General features: G+C 44.2%; 1 protein-coding gene across 1 annotated transcript in view; it reads right to left on the bottom strand.

Moving 5' to 3' along the window:
• Positions 1-17,700, bottom strand: part of LOC117542614 (exostosin-1b-like) — a 121,656-nt gene extending 103,956 nt beyond the window's left edge. Inside the window, 1 exon segment of the mRNA XM_034210395.1 lies at positions 15,849-17,700. Coding sequence (XP_034066286.1) covers positions 15,849-16,792 — 944 coding nt within the window. The 5' untranslated portion in view covers positions 16,793-17,700.
• Between the last annotated feature and the right edge of the window lie 1,682 nt (positions 17,701-19,382).

Genomic DNA, 19,382 nt, shown 5'->3' with positions numbered 1-19,382 from the left:
ACCCATATCACAATCACAGTGGCCAGAGAAAAGACATAGGACTGCCAGCATCACATTTCTTGTGGACGTCTCGCAAAAATTCAAATGATATGGGTTTCTGAAGCTGGGGGCTATTTTTAGAAGGAGTATGCGTGGCTATTGTTATGTGAAACGGAGCATGAAGAATGAATATAAAGAAACAAAATGCAGGCATCAATGCTCCCCGGTAATCACTGTGCTGGTGCTACCTAACAGGGTCTTTAAAAGGTGAAATGTCATTCCACAGAGTTTGATGGGAATATCAAAAAATATATATTACTGAAAAACTATTTAAGTAACAGGTGGTTACTTATCAAATCAAACTTTGGAATAAAAAAGGAAAGTTTTGCCACAACCAACAATTGTTTTCATATAGATTAATCCGAAAAATCGTATAATATCTGAAAATATGCAAAAAGTACATTCAAAATGTCTTCTTTTCTCCTTATTTAATTTATCACAAAATAAGACAGAAAAAGCAGAAAATCCTCACAATGGTAGGCTATTTGTCTTATATGCTTGATGTTGCAAAAAATATATATAATAATAATTGTTTTTCCGTGGACTTACCACTGAATCAACTAATGGTTTCAGCTTTAACAAGGAGAAATAACTCCATGCATTCTTTGTAGAAAGTAATATCTCTGTGGTACACATCAACACACAGATAAAAGGCAAGACATAACCCTTTTACGCTCTTAGTGACCACTGATATGTGCACTTGCTTATTGCCCAATTGATTAATAAATGATGTGCTCCTGCCTTCGATTGGCTATTTACTGCACCATTAATACAATGTATTCAGATCGGCAATAGCTTGTTTGCCATGTTGAAACTTTCTTGAGAAAGAAAGCATGAATCTCTGATGAGAGAAGAAGTGCTTTATGACAACAGGGGACTCAACCTGATTTGATCACATAGAAGGTCTCAGTTAAAAGCATCTTTCACTTTAACACGGTTCAGTTGGCAAGCAGGCTCATAGATCCCTGCTGCATTTTGTCACCTAAGACCTGAGCATCACCATGGCAGCAAAACAGAGCCCGCATTAGCATACTGTAATGAGAAAGTCACTATGACTGAGAAGAAAGGAGAGAAGCACCATCCAATGGGGAGCTATGAACACAGCACACCTCCAAACTGTGTATCTCAGTGTTCAGCCGGCTAAACAGACGGGCCTTTTCATTTGCAATGCAGACTTTCCATGTTCATTTTGTGTGTACATGTGCATCCATCCTTGCAGTTACACACTGATAAGGAGTGACAGCCTGACACATGTGGCCTTGATAAGGTTATGTTATCTGACAATCATTAACAAACGGTAACTACAAGAGGACGACACAGGATGTGACAAAGAGCACGAAGAAGTTGATAAAGTAAGTAATACTTTATGTGGCTTCACATCCAGAATCTGAAAGTGCAGAGCATAAAATATGCATAGCAATAATGCATAGATTCCTGAGTGCACCTTGTTTAGAGTATAATGCACCACTACTTTAGAGGACAGGTGAAGTAGACAGCTCTAAAGTGATTAAAGGATAACAAGGCTATTCAAAGGCTAATGTCGCCTTTGCTCTGTGATTAGCCCGGAAAGTAGAGCTAATGCTAACTTGACTTGTGCTAATTAAACCTTCAAGAAAATGACACGCAGGGATTTCAACAAAATAATACAGGATCTCTCTGCATTGACAGTACAGGATGAGGGACCAGGGATAAGATATATATATTATAAAATATATAATTTATATTATATTTACTAATTTAGAGGGGCTAGATAACACTGAAGTGCTGAAGTGTCAAAGTAATGTAGACTCAACACTTCCTGAATGAAATGTCACATTGGTGGGTGTGGGTGTTTTAAAAAGAAGCAAGAACAAATGTTAGGAATGGGAGCCATTTTAAAACTCATTGAATTTGTATTATTGTGATTTTAACAATGACGGATTATTCTTTCAAATACAATTTAGAGTAAACACGGTAAAAAAGGAGCCTTTGTTTTACTTTGTGTGTCTAAAGCAGCAAAAGATAGAGTCTCACACCGCTGAAGTGGTTAAATGAAAAGGTGCAAAAGCTTTTTACAGTGTGGGCCAGGCCTCAAACTCCCAACATGTAATGAAAGATGATTGCGGCCTTTTCTCTCCTGTGGCCGCTCTGTGGACTTTCAGAGGGCAGCGTGCCCGGAGCATGGACTCTGATCACAGCTGCTGTGTACACCAGTACTCCTACACAAGGGACTGAGTTTGTAATGTGAAAACAGACGATTCAGACATGGTAAACGTATACATGAAGCTTCAGAGGGTGTGTCTACATAGAGCAAATTAGCTTCTTTTCGTCAAATGTACACTAGAGAAGATGTTAGTGTCAGCTCCATAGTTGTAGATTAATTAGTCATATTAAAATGGCCTGAAACTAAGAGAATGCTGCAAAGAGAGATATCTTTTTCACTGACATCACCATGGGGAAAAAAGGCTCTGATCAATTGGTGAAACTTAAGATATGCAAGTGTTACAGATCAGCTTCACACAATGCAAGTAACGAGAAGGAGATTCTTAAGATTTCTCTGTGGCTGGAGATATCCGGATTTGTTTTGGGAGATTTAAAATGGAAAATGCCCAGTAGATCCGGCAGCAATGATGAAGCTACAGCAAACTCAGTAATGACAGAGCTCTTGATCTACTTTCCTCAGCGGTCCCAAAAGATACGGCAGCTGGGAAATGCAAAGCAACGCATCTATTTTTTGGAGATGTAGTCCGTCTGTTCCCGCTCCCAAAAAACCTCCCCTGTGTCATCCTCTAAAAAGCTTATCAGCATCCAGAGACGCCTCAGGCTTTGAGGCTCATTTGGTCTCGCTTCATACTCCACATTAAATGCAATTTATTGAATAATGAATCTCCTCTGCTCCTCAGACCGTGTGAACTCAGTAAATTCACTCAGCATTCAACCCAAAAAACAGGCCTTCAAGGTCACTCTCTGATCCTGGATGAAATTCAGATGAAATGTTCTCCACGTCAAAGCGACACCCAGGAAGTCAGATGAAAATATTGGTGAAATCCTGGGGCTGCCTGTTACAAGGACGATGTGAAGGCCGTGCTGCACTGTACCACTGCATGGGTATGTGTGGACATGCTACTTAATATGAAGAGCAAAAAAAAAGAAGAAAAGACATGAATAAAAACGACTCTTGCTGATACATTATTCATGGTTTGTAGCTTCTAGGGGTTCCACATGAGTGGCCACAGTTAGAGTTAGCGCCGGGTTTCGGCCAAACAAGATGCTGCTGAGTATGTGAGAGGGAGGGGTGTGCGTGCGTGCGTGCGTGCGTGCGTGCGTGCGTGCGTGCGTGCGTGCGTGCGTGGACAGGGAGGAAGAAGCTTGGCAGCAGGATTTCTTGATGGCTTAAAAAGAAGAACATTTACTGAGAAAAGCAAAAGTGGGAATGTGAAGACACACTTCTGAAACAGCACTGCCTCGCTAAAGGGAACACACGTAGGCCCAGCAGTATGCACACATGCAGGCGCACAATTTAACACACACACACACACCTCAGACTGCAGTGTAAACTTAACACATACTTGTCTAAAATTCTGTCTGTGCCCTCCACGGCTACAGTGCAGATACTTGGGGAGAAAAGCATCCCTCCACTGTTTAAAAATCCAACCGATAAAACAGAAAAGGTGGAAAAAACACACAATTCATATGAGGTCATTCATTTCTTATTTCATCGTTTTTAGTTTTATCTTTGATTTTATCTTTAATTGTATTAACCTGTGTTCTCCTGTTCTTCACTCTTACCCTGTTGCTGTTCGAACCACTGAATTTCCCAACGAGGATTAATAAAGCTCCATCTTATTTTATCTTATGTATATTTTGACCTTTTTATCCCATGCTTTCCTAAAGCTCCTGAAAGAGTTAGCAATCCCACTAGAATATACTGCAAGTGTGTGTTTAGATAGTAAGCTATGCAAATACTCTCCAGTCACCAGATACCCCACAAACTCCAGACTGGGCCCACTAGCAAATAGAGGAGCTTCCCTTTACACACAAGGACAGACACAAATACACACTTACACATCTGTGTCTGGGGAACCTGAGGAGGATTTGACCCGTCACCTCAATATAGAAGCAATGATACTGAAAACACTTGGGCACAGCTGCTGATTGAATGTGCCCCCAGAAGTCTTGGGACATGTCTCATATGTAAGAGTCTGAACAGTTTTGGAAATTCACTCAAACAAACACGCAACAATGAGAAAAACCGAGCTTTCGGATTTCAAATTAATTAAGACATATTGCCTGGTTTAGTTTAGCATGTTGAGAGTGCCAGGAAGTGGATTGTGATGAAAGGCAATATAAAGTCTGTACCCTGACAATCTGCCAACACGCCATAAATCCTGGTTTATCCTGAGCACAGGAAACTCTCAGATTGAGTTTCTTTTTAAGACGTTCAGGCCAGATATACAAATCCTCATATTGGATTCTGGGCTGAAATAAGGAAGCTTGGGCATCCAGGTAGGGCAGGGCGATATGGAGAAAATCGAATATGACAATATTATTGAATCAATGCCTCGATATTGTAGTGTATAAGTGGGTAAGACGAAATACAACTGGTAGATCTGTCTGGAAAGTTGAGTACATTGCATAACTTAACTGTGATAAACCTTATGAAAGCAGGAAAATACTAAACTTATGCAATTTACTAATATGACATTATTCAAATTCTCACATAATATATTGCCTCATTTGACAATATCAATATAATATGGATATATTGCCCAGCCTTACGTTCAAAGTCAGAGCATTTGAGACCACCTCGGGATATTCGGTTCAAGTCCAACAAACAGAATGGTGTTTTTATAAGCGGGAAGCTGTGGAACCTTTCCCTCTTGAAGTAGGAACATGCCTCATCTGCTTTGTATATTCGTGCTTGCTTGTGTCATCGCTGAAAGACAACACACATCCACACAAAGATATTTGTCTTGCTTCCTACAGGATCCAAATATTGCGTAAGCCGGAGCATCTCAAGCTTTTCCCCGCCGCGCTCACTTGTCTCACCGCAGACAGCCGGGGCACGTCAGGTCTAGCGAGCGAGCAGCAAAGGCAAACAAGACGGAGACGCTGGAAACACAGTGCTGTCGTGTCACAACTTTCTGTGGAAATAAACACTTCAAATCACCCCCGCGAAAAAAAACATACAACCCGTTGAGCTGCTAAACAAAGCAGGCTGCTCATTCTGCTACACATTCTCCATCTTTTATCCCGTCCTGTCTTTCTACTTTCCCATTCTCCTTTTACCTCAATGCCTCTGATTCAAGAGAGGATCACTGGTTTTTCCCACTCAAGCTCTTCCTCCCCTGCATTTTTTTAATTTGGGGGTCTGCTTTGATGGCAGGGATGTGGTTGGATAGACACAACCAGTTAGGATGCAGCAGGGTAAAAATGAAGCCACTGAAATGGGAAAAGCGTCCTACAGCTAGGGGGTAGAGCCAGGGAAATATATGGTGGTGGAAAAGGTAGAAGAATATCAGCTTACAATAATATATATCTGATGCTAACTGGATATGCTGTGGAAAAATGCCATGAAACCACTGAAACTCTGTGGAAATGACTCATACAAATGTACTTATTCCTTAAATGTTTCCATCAATGATGTAATGACATACTGCAGGCCAGGCTTACGAGAAGTAATGCTGGCAAGCTGTCTCAGGACATTTTCCACATGTATGCAGAATAAAATAATTGTGTAAAGTGCCATTTTTAGGCTGTGGGAGTGTGAGAAAGAAGAAATGATTTCATAAAGAAGCAAATAAATGGTTGGATACAGCACAGAGAAGAAAAGGCAGGAAGAGTGGGCGTTAATTTAAAATATCCAGCATTACCACCAGCAGCTGCACTTTGTCCTACATTGCCTTTGCCAAAAACAAGCATTCACTCCTTCTACATTATTTGAAAAGGAGGCCCCTTCAAGCTCATGAATAAACACCACCAAACAAACGGTCAAGGAAACTGGGGAAAAAACAGCAATAAACCAAAATGATTCTTTCCTTCCTCTCTCTGGTCAATCATACACCCACGCTTTGGGCACACTGAGACTCTCCTTGGTGAGACCAGATGCCTTCTTCCCTTGAAACCGTCTCCACCTCCTCCTCCTCCTCCTCCCTGGTTAGATTTGGCTCAGCCCCTGATCCGTGAAGTGCCGTGGAATCTGCCAAACCAGGGCATGGTTGTCGGTGGCTGAAGCTGTGAGAGCAGCCATTGTTTCCTGTTGTCGCCCTGGCACCAAAAGGAAAGAGGTGCGCAAGGAAGAGAGGCCATGGAAGTAGGAGAGTCAGGGTTGATGGAGAGAGGTGAAACACGAGGGAGTAAAAAGGGGACCATATGGGGAGCCTGCAATGTCAACAAGGCACAAGCGTTCCCTCTGGAAAGAGAGCAAACTTTAGCACAAAAGGACCCCTTTGGAGCAGCCCCAACTTTTTACACCCCATGAGTGGAAGTCAAACTGAGCCATAAAGCATGATGAACCAGACGGGGAAAAGAGCCCTTCCATCAGCCTGCCAGGCAGCCAGATCTGCTGCAAACAACACCCTCTTTCTCTGCGCCAAGCCTTGGCCCCTTAAACATTGAGCCATGCACACATTCTTCAGTGACATAATGCTTTTTTAAGCTATTGCCCTCTTCAACATCCCCACCCCTCCACCAATGCCTCCTCTTTACCCTTACTCAGATTCCCCCCTTTTGCCAATTACTATTTGAATATGAATACCAGCAGAGGTTGAGTGTTTGTTTTCGCTCCTGCGGTGGTGAGAAGTGAAGGAAGGAGGTCCGCGTGCTAGCTGACGTCAACGATCTGACGTCCCATTGATGTGCCGGCAGTAGGTGTTTGCTGAACAGCCTCTTGGGGCCATAAAAGCTGCCATAAAAACGAGCTACTATTCCCACCTCCCCCTCTTTCACCCCAGTGGAGCTGCTGCAACGCCCCAAGGGAGTTGCAGAGCTGGCAGGAGTCGAGGTCGGCAACAACTGCTGACTCTGAAGAGTCCGTGGAGTTCTCCTATTTGGAAAGAAACACCCTGATAGTGTCAGTGTCCACAGCAGATATAGGTTGGAGTTTCTGCCCACTGCCCCTCGTTGATGAGATGACTCTGGTCAGGTGATCCACAGCCTGGGGGACCACCGAGTCATTCAGGAAGCGGGACAAATCCCCGGGGGCACACGGACCAGCCACACACACACACACACACACACACACACACACACACACACACACACACACACACCACACACACACACACACACACACACACACACACACACACACACACACACACACACACACACACACACCACACACACACACACACACACACACACACACACACACACACACACACACACACACACACACACACACACACACCACACACACCACACACACACACACACACACACACACACACACCACACACACACCACACACACACACCACACAACACACACCTACACACACACACACACCACACACACACACACACAACACACACACACACACACACACACACACACACACACACACACACACACACACACACACACACACCACACACACACACACACACAACACACACACACCACACACACACACCACACACACACACACACACACACACACACACACACACACACACACCGCAACAATTCAGTAGCAAAAAGATAACAGGCATATAATCACAGCCTATTATACTCTCAGAGAAACCCATATTCACTTGACCGATCACAGAGACAGGAAGGATGAACTTGGGCACATTGTTTGTACATACAATTGTTTGTAAATCAGAGCCTTGTATATCAAGAGCTAACTTAATTTCGTGGACTAACTTGGACAAATACCTGTGACAGTTTGCGCTAGACTTTTTCACTGCCCGTCATTTTGACGGACAGGATCATAAAATGTCCGTCAAAATTCAGTATTACCCGTCGGCCTTTACACTCTGGGGGGGGGGGAGAGAGAGAACTGTTAACCGGGTGGGTGGGGGGGTGGGAGAGCACGGTCGTGAACTGTCAACGGGGGGCGGCGCGCACGCTTGTGAACTGTCAGCGCCGTGTTATGCATGCCCAGTGCACCTCGCGGGAGTGCGCACAGCGTAAAACCAAAACTCAGACATTTCAATGATTTGTAAGGCAAAGTTGGGTTTGGAAACGGTATCATTTCCTTTTTGGCAAGCATGCTTAACACCGGAGCCTCGCTGCGGGGAAACTTTGGCGCTGTTCCGAGTTTGTTCTAATCTGTCAAAAATGACGTACTGCTTTCAGATTTTTCCATCATAAAATCCGTCATAGACGGAAAATATTCGGTTAACGCAACCTCTGGACAGGACCACACCAATTAAGCCAAGTGCCTTTGATACATTGTAGACAGTCAATAAAGCCCTGTAGTGTAAGGCATCATTAGCATGCAATTATATATTTTTGGGCCACTTAAGGCACCACAACAAGCTAAAAAAACAGCTAATTACTAGCTTTGCCTGTTCGCTCTTTGGTGAAGGCCGTACAGCAGATTTAACATCTTTTTTGCTGCACTTATCGGCCATGAGAACTGTGAGAATGAATCAGTAATGTTGCCGACATACTTTCAAATCATTTAAAGATAATTTAGCCATGGTTAATATAAACATTTTGACGAGAGCAGCTTTAAGGATACAATGCCAATTGAAATCCAAATGTAGCAGTAAAGCTCTTTAGACATTTCCCTGACTTTCTTCCAGCAACAAACACCATCCAGACATTCATTACCTCAGCAAATTTGCTTTTAGAATGTGTGGGTTTTATATAAAGTGAGAGACAACAGACAAACAAACTGTGGTTCTCAGACTCAATCAGTTAATGCTTGCTGGATGAAAGGTAAAAAGAAAAGAAGGGGGCTGATGGCATAACCCTGCAGCATCTCAACTAGGGAATGTTGGAATGATGGAGTTGGGAATGTTTGCTAGAAGCAGTGTTGCCCCCTGTCTCAGCATGCCTTTTGCCACTGAGATAGAGCAGAGATGTGCAAATGTTTTTTTATACTCTGTCTATTTGCTTTAAAAAAAAGGACAGGTGCCAAAACTCAGTACTCTGTGCTCGCCAAACCTGCAGACAGCAGCCATATCTTCCCTCATCTCTCCTCGGCAGAGAATTTAATGAGAAGCCAATCACGTGTCTGTCCTGATCAACTCTTCTCGCCTCAGCCAGTCACAAACCTGTCTACTTTAATGGAGTTCACAAGGACCCAATCAGCTTCTTTCTCTCGGCTCTCGTTCCCTTTCTGTTCTGCACTGTCAGAGTCGTCCAAAAACACTGCGGAGCTACTCACTTAACCGTCTGCCTGCAAACTTGCTACATCACTGTATCAGCACTAGTTAAGGATGAGAGGGAGAGAGTGACAGAGAGGGGTTTTACAATTTGTGCCCCTGTCTCTTATTCATTCTTTCCTCTAAAACATTTCCTGACAGTTCTGGGAAGGGAAGGGAGATTTGAAGCCTTGTTATTCTTCACTCTTTCAATTACTGTTACCGCTAGCACAACAAGCTTCCGGACCAGTGTTTTTCCACAGGGTGGGAGTGGGCAGGTTTTAATAGAGGAAATGATTCCGGGGGCTAGCCCACTGCTGTGCTAATACTCTGATCGATTTTTATTTTGGGGGAACCCTCCCAGCTGATCAATTTCTTTACAGAGGCTAGCCGGCAGCTGGCCTGGGTTTCACTGTCTGACACAACATTTGAGTGGAGTTCATGTCCACCCCCCCAGTTTGTCCTTCTTTCCCCCCCCCCCCCCCACTGCCCCAGCCACCACCTCTGAGGCCAGGGGCGGCTTGGCTGTGCTGGTAATCCCTCAATGAATGTGGGTCAGTGAGTCGAGCTTTGCCTTCGTCACTCAGCGAGGGGACAGACAGCGAGGTTGTGACCCCAGTCATCCTGCGTGCACTCGCGCACACACGCACACACACACTGGTGTTCACCCACGTACGAAGACAAAGACTGGAACACTGGGATGCGCACACACATAGACCAACAAAAAAATACACGGATGGATGAGCAGCCACACACCGACAAAACTCACACAGACGAAAACAAGCAGCAACACAAACTGAGAATAGGTTTGAGCAGATCTGAGATTAGTAGAGCAGAAATGATTGAAAGATTAATGGAGTAGTTGACTGATGGAAAATAAATGAACAGTTCTGATCATCATGCTGTTTTAAAGCAAAAGGGACAAAATAGCTGGTTTTAATACAAGTCATTTAAAGATGTCCCTGTTGGGCTATAGGATTTTTTCAAAAATATAGTGGACCAAACATTTAAATCGAGAACATCATCAATTCAGGCATTAGTCAAAGATTACAAATTGTCAGTAGATGCAGCCCTCGAGATTAGTGCAGTCAAAAAATATTGTCCAGTGATAAACAGCTGAGGCACGCATGACAGGACGTTTCTTAAACAGACAACAAGAGTATAAAAGATCAAAAGTTGCACTAACACCTAAAACTATATAAAAGAATGTATAGTTTAGCAAGCAAAAATACCAAAGATGTTGCTTTAACTTCTTATGAGGTCTTACAGGGTCTATATAACACTATTATGAACGGGATTTTGGACTGCCATTTGAAATATATCACCCTGACCTTTAGGAACTTGTGTTTTCATTGTTTTGACCTATTTTAGATTATCAGGCTTAAAACAAAAGTTTATTTCTGTATTTCTGCAAGGCTGAAGCAAAATGAATACACACACGAGACCAGAGAAAGACAAAGGGGATGTATAAATTGTAGGGGTCGACCGATTATCGGCCTGGCCGATTATCGAGGCCGATATTCTGCATTTTACAGATTATCGGTATCTGCCTTTTTTTTAAAATCAAATTGCCGATACAACTTTGGCTCTGATGCGGCCGTTTCTCTGGCTGCGTCTCCCAGCAGAGAAAACTGTGACGCGCTGAGACAACTGTGACGGCTGCTAGCCTCACAGAAACTCTGCTTTCTGCACCACAATCTGGTGCTGCTGAATTGGAACTACTAAATGAGTGAGACTCAAATATCAGAAGTTCAGAACAAGTTTTAGTAGTTTTTATTTAATTGTTTACTTCATTTACTTTACTCAGGGTCACAGAGAGGAAACCAGTTTTAAGATGTTGAAAAGTTCATTAAACATAAAAAGGAATTTCAAAGAAGTTGTGTTATTCTACATTTTGACACCAAGATTTTCTGATTTTACTGCAAATGTATATCGGTTCGAAATATCGGTTTCCTTGATTACTAATAATCGGTATCGGCCTTGAAAAAGCCATATCGGTCGATCCCTAATAGGTTGCACAATAAGGTAAAGAAACAACAGGTTTTCTCAAGGTAAAGGCATAAGTCTGTCACTTACACACATGCACACACCAAAATATCAAAGAGCCCTAATTACGCTGCTCTGCATTCAAACGCATTATCCTCCATATCATTAACATTCCCCATCACAAGCTCTGGTACTTTATCTAAGAGAGAGCAGGCAATCATGAAATATTCATGATTTATTAATCTGACTACAGAAAAAACAAACAATGGCAACCCGGGGAGTGTGACAGCCTCCTCTGCCAAACAGCGAGGCAGCAACATGAATGTTTGCTCCTCGCTCGGCACTCTACAGATCTCCAACAGGAGTCCACTATCGGGCGCCGCCTCCGCCGCACTGACATTCAGGTGAATGCTGGTATTCCAGCATTCACCTGAATTCACTCATAAAAGTGTTTTACTGCGATAAGGTGGAGAGGAAGCGGTTGGTGGTTCTCTTCACTTGGCGCGGATCAGCTACTGCCTCTCATTATGTGGCATTGTGTCAACAAAATGTGAACCGCAGCGTCATCATAAAAAAAAAGAAACGAAAAGGGAAAAGGAAAGGTGGCGGGGAGCCATCTCAAGACAAATCACATCAGTGTTTCTATGTCGTTCTTACAGAGAGGGGAAAGGAGGGAGAGAAATCTAAAAGAAACCAATGCAGAGGGTAGGAAGGAAAAGGGAAGCCAAAGGAAATCATGGGGGGGGAATTGAGGATGGGAGGCAGGCTTTCTTCCTCTTTTCCTCCCTCTAAGCCACTCACGCTTTTGAGGATTTTCTCAAGTGGGAACATTTGTGCTGATGACATGGTTGTGAAAGGAAAATGCCACAGCGCTTGGTTGATGTTACGGTCATTGACTCCTAATGGGAAAAATCCCACTACACGCGCAATTTTCTGGACCCTCCATTTCCTTCATCCCAACTCACGCAGACATATACCGCACACCATTATCACTCAATATCACACCCACTTGCTCTTCCTCTTTGTTTTCCCCCCTTCCACACACTTTCAGGCAACACAGACACATCTTACGCATCTACTCTTGACTTTCTCATTCTTAAATCTCTTTCTACTTCTCTTCATTGCCCTTCCACTCTCTCTCTATTTTCAAGTCCCTCGGGTGACCTTGAGAAGCAGCTGCCAGTGAAGTAGCTAAAGTACAAAGTCAATATGAGCCAACAAAACTGGTTAAGTATTAAATGGGGGATGATGACGCTGCTGTTATCCAGCAAAAGGCTTAACAAAGAGCAAATAAAAGGAATGTGCTGTCAGACTTTAATGGAACGCTCAATAGTAATAATGATGCGATTCAAGCTATTGATGGACTTTGGATTTTTTCAGGATAAGCTGCTTGCTGGTGTAAAAGAAAAGCGCTGTTGTGCTTTGGAATGGCAGATGAATACAACAAGTTGAACAATCCATGCCTGAAGTGATTCATTCTTATTACAGGAAGTCGAACAAATGTAACTTCCCATTTAAAGAGAAAAGAGAACTTTACTTCCCCCAACTGAAATCATAAAGTTGAATATAAAAATGTACCTAGTAAGAGGTCTGACAGGAACGGAGGTTTAGTCACCACAAGGCATGGCAGCAAAATCTTGCAAACGTGAAATTTTTCAATTGTCAGGCCTGTAATAGCCTTTCACTGTCCTCTCCCAGGATCATTGTCGGCAGTGCTGAAAACTCAGTGGATAATGTAGCACTGAATGAGCCCTTTCATCAGCGCTTGGCCATGGAAGTGGACCAGAGTGACTCCAATTGAAAGCTATTGCAGCTAAGAAAATCAATTGAATAAATGTGGGGAGCGTGGTGCATTGTGTGTGGCATTGTCTGTGTGTGTGTGTGTGTGTGTGTGTGTGTGTGTGTGTGTGTGTGTGTGTGTGTGTGTGTGTGTGTGTGTGTGGGAGCCTGTTTGAGTACCTATCGGCTCCCAGTCTGCCCTCCTGCTGCTGCATTCCTTTGAAGAGAAGCATTCCTCTGTAAGGCAACAAGGTCAAAGGCCAGGCGGCCAGGAGGCAAAGGTGAGCCTGGATGTAGCATAGCTCTGCAACAACAGCCTTGGCATGGTGTAGGAGTGTGTTTTGGGTTGGTGGGTTGGTTCATATTGATTATAAACATCCGAGTAGATAAGACCAGGTGTTACCACATCACTTCTTCTGCGTTTTAAAGTTATGTATCAGGCTACATTTAAAAAGCATCCAGGTATGTACATTAACTGTACAGCTAGCCGGCCTGCCTTGGCAGTGCTCCCTCCTCAGCCGATAACAGCTGCTCTGACATGTGTGTGCATTCCTGAGTCTGCAGCACAGCGCCCCCGCAAGGCACCGCTTGTCTGCCCCCAGCCCCTGGAAATTGAGCGCTAAGCCCGGCCGGCTACATATAGATCCATTTACCTGAGAGAGCTACGTCAGGGTTTTTAGCTGAGCACGGGCTGGCACCCAAAGGACTTTAAATCAGATTAAAATGAAAGGCATCAGTTTGATTAAATATAAAACAGGCTTGTCAACCATAACATGAAAAAAATGCTTTTAATGTATTGGTTGTAGCCCGATAACAGAGTAGTGAGCAATCTAAAGAATTGAAACTAAATACATTATTTTTAAAGCACAAAAAGGGTGACGGTGGTTCACAAATAAGTGCGGAAAGATACACAAGTAAAGCCAATGCATGCTAAATACTGTAAAAGTGTTGTGGTCTAACGAAATTGGATTCATCAACTTTCAGCGGCGACACAAATCAAATGCAATATCGATGCTGGAAGTGAAATGACTAACAGGCAGTGGTATTGATCAAATAAATCAACCGTGAAACAGACTGCAGTGGAAAGAGTGAGCAGGGAAAGCTCGGTTCCCAGAACTCAATGAGATCAACTGTGTCAATCAGCTGATTATGGCCCCCAGATGTGCCCTAGACAGAGGGGCCTCTGGGAAAACAAGGCCCCGATCCGCAGGGAAGCAGAGCTCTGAGCGGAGCGGGGCAGAGGTGGGCTGTCCAGGGACGACTGGAATGTCAGATAATGGATGACACATCTCTCCAGGTGACACCGAGCCCAAGGCATCCAAGGAGAAAGCGATGGAGAGAATGAGTATGTGAGAGGGGAAAAAGAGTGACAAATGGATAGACAAGTGCATGCTTGTAAACTTTTGTCAGCGGTCCCTCTTTGGCATTATGAGTTTGTCTGTGAAGGGGTTATAGAGTTCATTTCAAGTTCAAGGAGAGTCACATCCTTCCTTAGCCCAACACAAATGTGGTTTAAAATCTTTCTTATCTTTTTCTGACTGATTGAATGGAAATATGTGTAGGTTCACTTTCCATATGCTCCCCATCCGTGCTTTCTCTTAACCTTGACATGCCGTGTGTATAGGTACACACACACCCACAAGAAACAATGTCGACAAGTGCTGTTATCACATGCCTGAGTTGATCCAGGCTTAACAAAAGCCATGGGATCCACAGGTTAATAAATGCAGATCAAACCACTGTCACTCACAGAGAAGTGAACCTGACAGTGAAGCTCACTACGTAATCCAGCTATGTAAACATCAGAAGACACCGCTTTCTATATTAAAAACATACCACGCATTCAAGTGCAGCTGTTGATCCTAGGGGGGAATCATTTATTACCACCTTGACAAAACAGAGACCTCCGAAATTAGAGGTAATCAACTGTCCCTGGGGGCTAAGTGGAAAGGATGGCACTAACTCCTGGAAATGAAAGTGATAATTAACCCATTACGACTGATTTATTCGCAATAAATTGCTTCATATTTCAACCAAACTTGTTACACGCCACGGCGAACATAAACACGCGCCCTGAAATGGGAAGCAATGTTTTGTCATGACAAGGTCCCCAGAACGGATACTCATTTCCGAGCAAAAAAAGCTCACTCCGTTGACTTTCACTTAATTTGCACTAAGTACAGGGTGCAAATCAAACATGTCCCTGCATATCCTGGTGAAGGCTGCACTGAGTCTGTTCCCATGGAGGGGAGCTGGAAGGTGGTGGAGGTGGAGGAGGAGGGTGAATTCCTTCATAGGAAAGGAGGGAGGGATGGGAGGCTGGGGGGTGTCCGCCCGGGGAGCTAATAGACTGGCTGGAGAGCTTTTACTTCATGCTTGAAAGGGAGCACGGGAGGGTAAAAACCAGTCATGTAGTGGTACATAAAAAGGTTGGTTAACTATGACCTGCAGTTGGAGATCTTTACAAGGCTCGCCATCATTGATAGTGAACCTGTTGTTGGTGGGAAATAAAAGTCTACATTTCAATAAGGGGTTGTTACTTGTTACCTATTTTCAGTAAGAAATGAGAATTTAAGGAAAATTGCTCCATACAAATTCATCTAAATGCATAGCCTACTGTGAACTAAAGAGTGAGAACCCAGGGGAATGTGAGTGACAGCTCAAAGCAGCCATTATACATAAAAGTTTAAAAACATCAAAATACACTTTTTTCCCCATAAAACCTTCTCACTTTGTGTAACTTACTTGTCATACTCTGCGTTGTCCTTGTCACACCGCGCGTCCTTGTGTTTCTGCCAGTCTTTGCCATGTTTGCAGGTGGTGAGCAGCACCACATCCTCTGCGTTGTGGACGTGATGTAAGGCATTCCTGGTGTCCGAACCGATACCTGTCAGGTAACGCTTCCCTTTGAACACCAGCATGTATTTTCTAAAAGGCGGGATTGTGTTGTACTTGAGGAAGCCCCTCTCTCCGCCGGTCCTCAGGTGCTCCTTGGAGAAGAGGGGTATGGACACGTCGAAGTGGGGCCTGAAGTTCTCGGTGCTGATGCTGGCCTTGGCCAACATGGCCTGGCCGATGTCAAAGCCCAAGTCTTCCGTATAGTCCGGCCACGTCCCCGAGTACAAGTTAAATATGAGGTGGTTCCTGCCGTCGTTCCACAGAGGCAGGTTCTGGACCTTGGTCTTCAGGTTGTGGACGTATTGCGGGGACAGCTGGTCCCGGTCCAGAGTGTCCAGACTCAGGATGAACAGACACGCCTGTCCAGGGTCTGAGGTGTAAAACCTGGACCCTTCAATGGTTGATAAAATAATCTGATAACTCTCTGAGATCTTCTCCCCCTTCTGCTGCGGGTAAACATAAACTTTGAATCCGCTCTTCTGACACTGCGAGAAATCAAAGCATGAATCCATGCGGCACCGTTTGCCTTTGTAAACACTCGTGTTGACGTCCCTCTTCTGCCTCGGAGATATGTGCAGGTTGTACTCCTCGGTGTCCGTCTGATCCAGCGGCAGGAAAAGGTGTAAAGGGTCCGAGAAGTGGGGCCAGGGCTGATCGGGCCGGTACCCATGTCGGCTGCGGTCATGCCGGCTCCTGCTCGCCGCTGGAAGTGTAACCCCTCCGAGGTAGAAGAGAAGCACCAGACATGCACCAGCGGAGAGCAGGATCAGGTAGCGTTTTTTGGCCTGCATGTGTCCTGGGAACAGGGGCGAGTTGTGAAGGAATAAGAAATGTAAAGTGGCCCGAAGTTAGGCTCTCACCAACCCCGGCTACACCGCTCCATCCTCCGGCAGCCTCCAAGGATCCCCAACCCCCCTTCTGCGTATTCGGTTCCCAAATCCAGCAATTGATCCAGTGCATGTGGGCGATTTTAAAAGTAGTGTCCCGTTCTCCCTCTTCTGTAGAGTTTCAGCATATCGCACAGCGCCTACAGCGGGGCTGAGCTGCCTGAAACAGCTCCGTGCTGCCTGGACCCTCGGACACAATCACATGCAGCCACTCTCTTCCGCGGCGCTTCCTCTCACCCTCATTCAGGCTGGCTGTGTGGGGGCTTTTCAAAGGGCAGCCGCCTGGGAACTCTCTTTCCCCGGGTGTAAAGCGGCAGGGGTCCCCGAGGCTCTCCCAGACGGATAGGTATACCCCGGTTTAGATAAACTCGGTAGCACCAGTCGGTGTGGCTGCTGTGCTTGAATCCAAATGCCTCCGGGTGAATTCGTCCTATTCCCCCTGTTTTACCACTCCATAGTCCCGTGTGAAGAGAGGAAAAAAAACCGGGGGAAGCTTCGTAGCGCAGGAGCAGCTCAGCGGTACAACTGTAACCTGACGAATCCCTGCATTTCCATTCTTATTTATTACAACCTCCACTCCACACACAGCCTCGCTCTCGCTGAATAAAAACCTCACCGGCGGGCAGCAGGCGAAGTTATCCGGTTGACACGAGGGGACAAAACGCTCACCTCAGACCGGGTGAATAGCTGAGAAAATGTTCAAAAAAACGGGATTCCTTGATCCTAGTGTCCAATTACCGAGTGCTCAGTTGTCCCGATTGTTAGTCGGTAACATTCCAATCCCGACACGACGGCAGCTGACGTGACGTCCCATCGATGCACTCCGGCGCCGCTGATTGGTCCGTCTGTGGGGACGGAAGAGGCGGGACTTAGGGAAATACACCCATTCATAACCGGAGTCCTCCGCATGTGCAAATTATCTAATTGTAAAGCCTGTGGAAGTTGTTTGGAAATGTGCCGTGAGAGCAAAAGGCATCCTCACTTAGTAAAGAGTCCCACTGAGAAGTTATATTATGGTAGTAGAATCAGTCTCATGTTTGCACTCAATCAAGTCAAGAAACGTTTTTGATGTATTATGTCTGCCTATTATTGATGCATGCTTTGTTGCTTTAATTTGTGTATTATATTTGTGTTTGACTTTATAATTGTATTTTAATGGTAATATATATAGATATATATTTTTAAAGAACTATGCTCTATAAATTGTCTTGACTTTAAGTATAAAAAGACACCGTTTTCCACTATCCTTTTAACCTTAATGTATCCAATGTTGATATAATAGCCATAAATATTAAAGCATTAAAGCAAACACATTACATAAATGTTACAAAATTAAGGCAAAGCATATGCTGGCTGATTTAATATTCAGCCCCATCTGCGGGTTACATATGTACCCCAGGTTTTTAGATTTACATTTTTTAATTTATTAATAACCGCAAAAGGCATAGTAAGGCATATTTTGAATTGAACATTATTATATAAAACTCACATGTGGAAATAATTTTCCGTTCCATTTTCTTTCTTGCTTTCAATCAACTCACTAAGGGCACAGTTTCAGTCAATTTCCTTTCATATTAAGCTCCCCGGTAGAATATCATCAGTATTACTTATTGATCTGTTTTTCTTAAAGCTTATTATCTCATACAGTGAAACATCTTGCCAACAATGCCAACAGACAGTTTTTTGACAGAAATCCAAAACAACTAATCCACAATCCTGACAGTGAAAAGAAAACCAAACGCCACGTAAGAAATATAATCCCTGAGCAATTTTAACAAGTTGTAACACTGGTATCGCCTAGAGGACTCAGCATCTGTTCAAAAGAATGATCTCATAGTTAATTTGTACCATAAACGTACACAGTAAAATAGTTAAGACATGAAGGCATTTAATGAAAACAACTTGTTGGAAGTCCTCCCCATACTAAAGTGTTCTTGTATGCACAAAGAAAAAGTGACACAGCATAGACGACCCCATTGAAAAGGAAATGAATAGCAGCGGAGCGGCTGTCGCTAAGTGTCATCATGCCTCATAATCCTGCCTGCTGCCATTTGGTGGCAAAACACTCCGGCTGGGTGAAGAGGCCATCCTCATTTTTTATCGGCCAATTAGCTCAGAAGAGGGGGACTAATTAGCGGGGCTGGCTGGGAGACAGGCCAGGATCCTGTGGTTGGCCGGCGCTCATTGTCGGAATATGCTGGTGATGAAGAGGCCTGGGTGCTGTTCCAGAGGGCTGCTCCAGTCTCCGTGGTTGTCCAATGTCAAGAAATCCATATAAAAAGTTGTTAAGACTGCAAGAAAAACATACTTCTTGTTTTTCAGCCCATAATAAGCTCTATACCCTTATATTTTCTCCTTTTCACACAAGACTCTTAGCTCTGCACTCTAGCAATGCCACACATTTTACCACCACTGTCTCTCTTTGGAGAATCAAGTTGTTGTTTATGCCTGGGGGATTTGCTTCTTAATTGCTTACAACTCTAATGGGAATACT

The sequence above is a fragment of the Gymnodraco acuticeps genome, unplaced genomic scaffold, assembly GCF_902827175.1.
Source record: "Gymnodraco acuticeps unplaced genomic scaffold, fGymAcu1.1, whole genome shotgun sequence".
NCBI lineage: Eukaryota > Metazoa > Chordata > Actinopteri > Perciformes > Bathydraconidae > Gymnodraco > Gymnodraco acuticeps.
The sequence above is the reverse complement of the archived record's forward strand: the minus strand, read 5'-3'. Positions and strand labels throughout refer to the sequence as shown.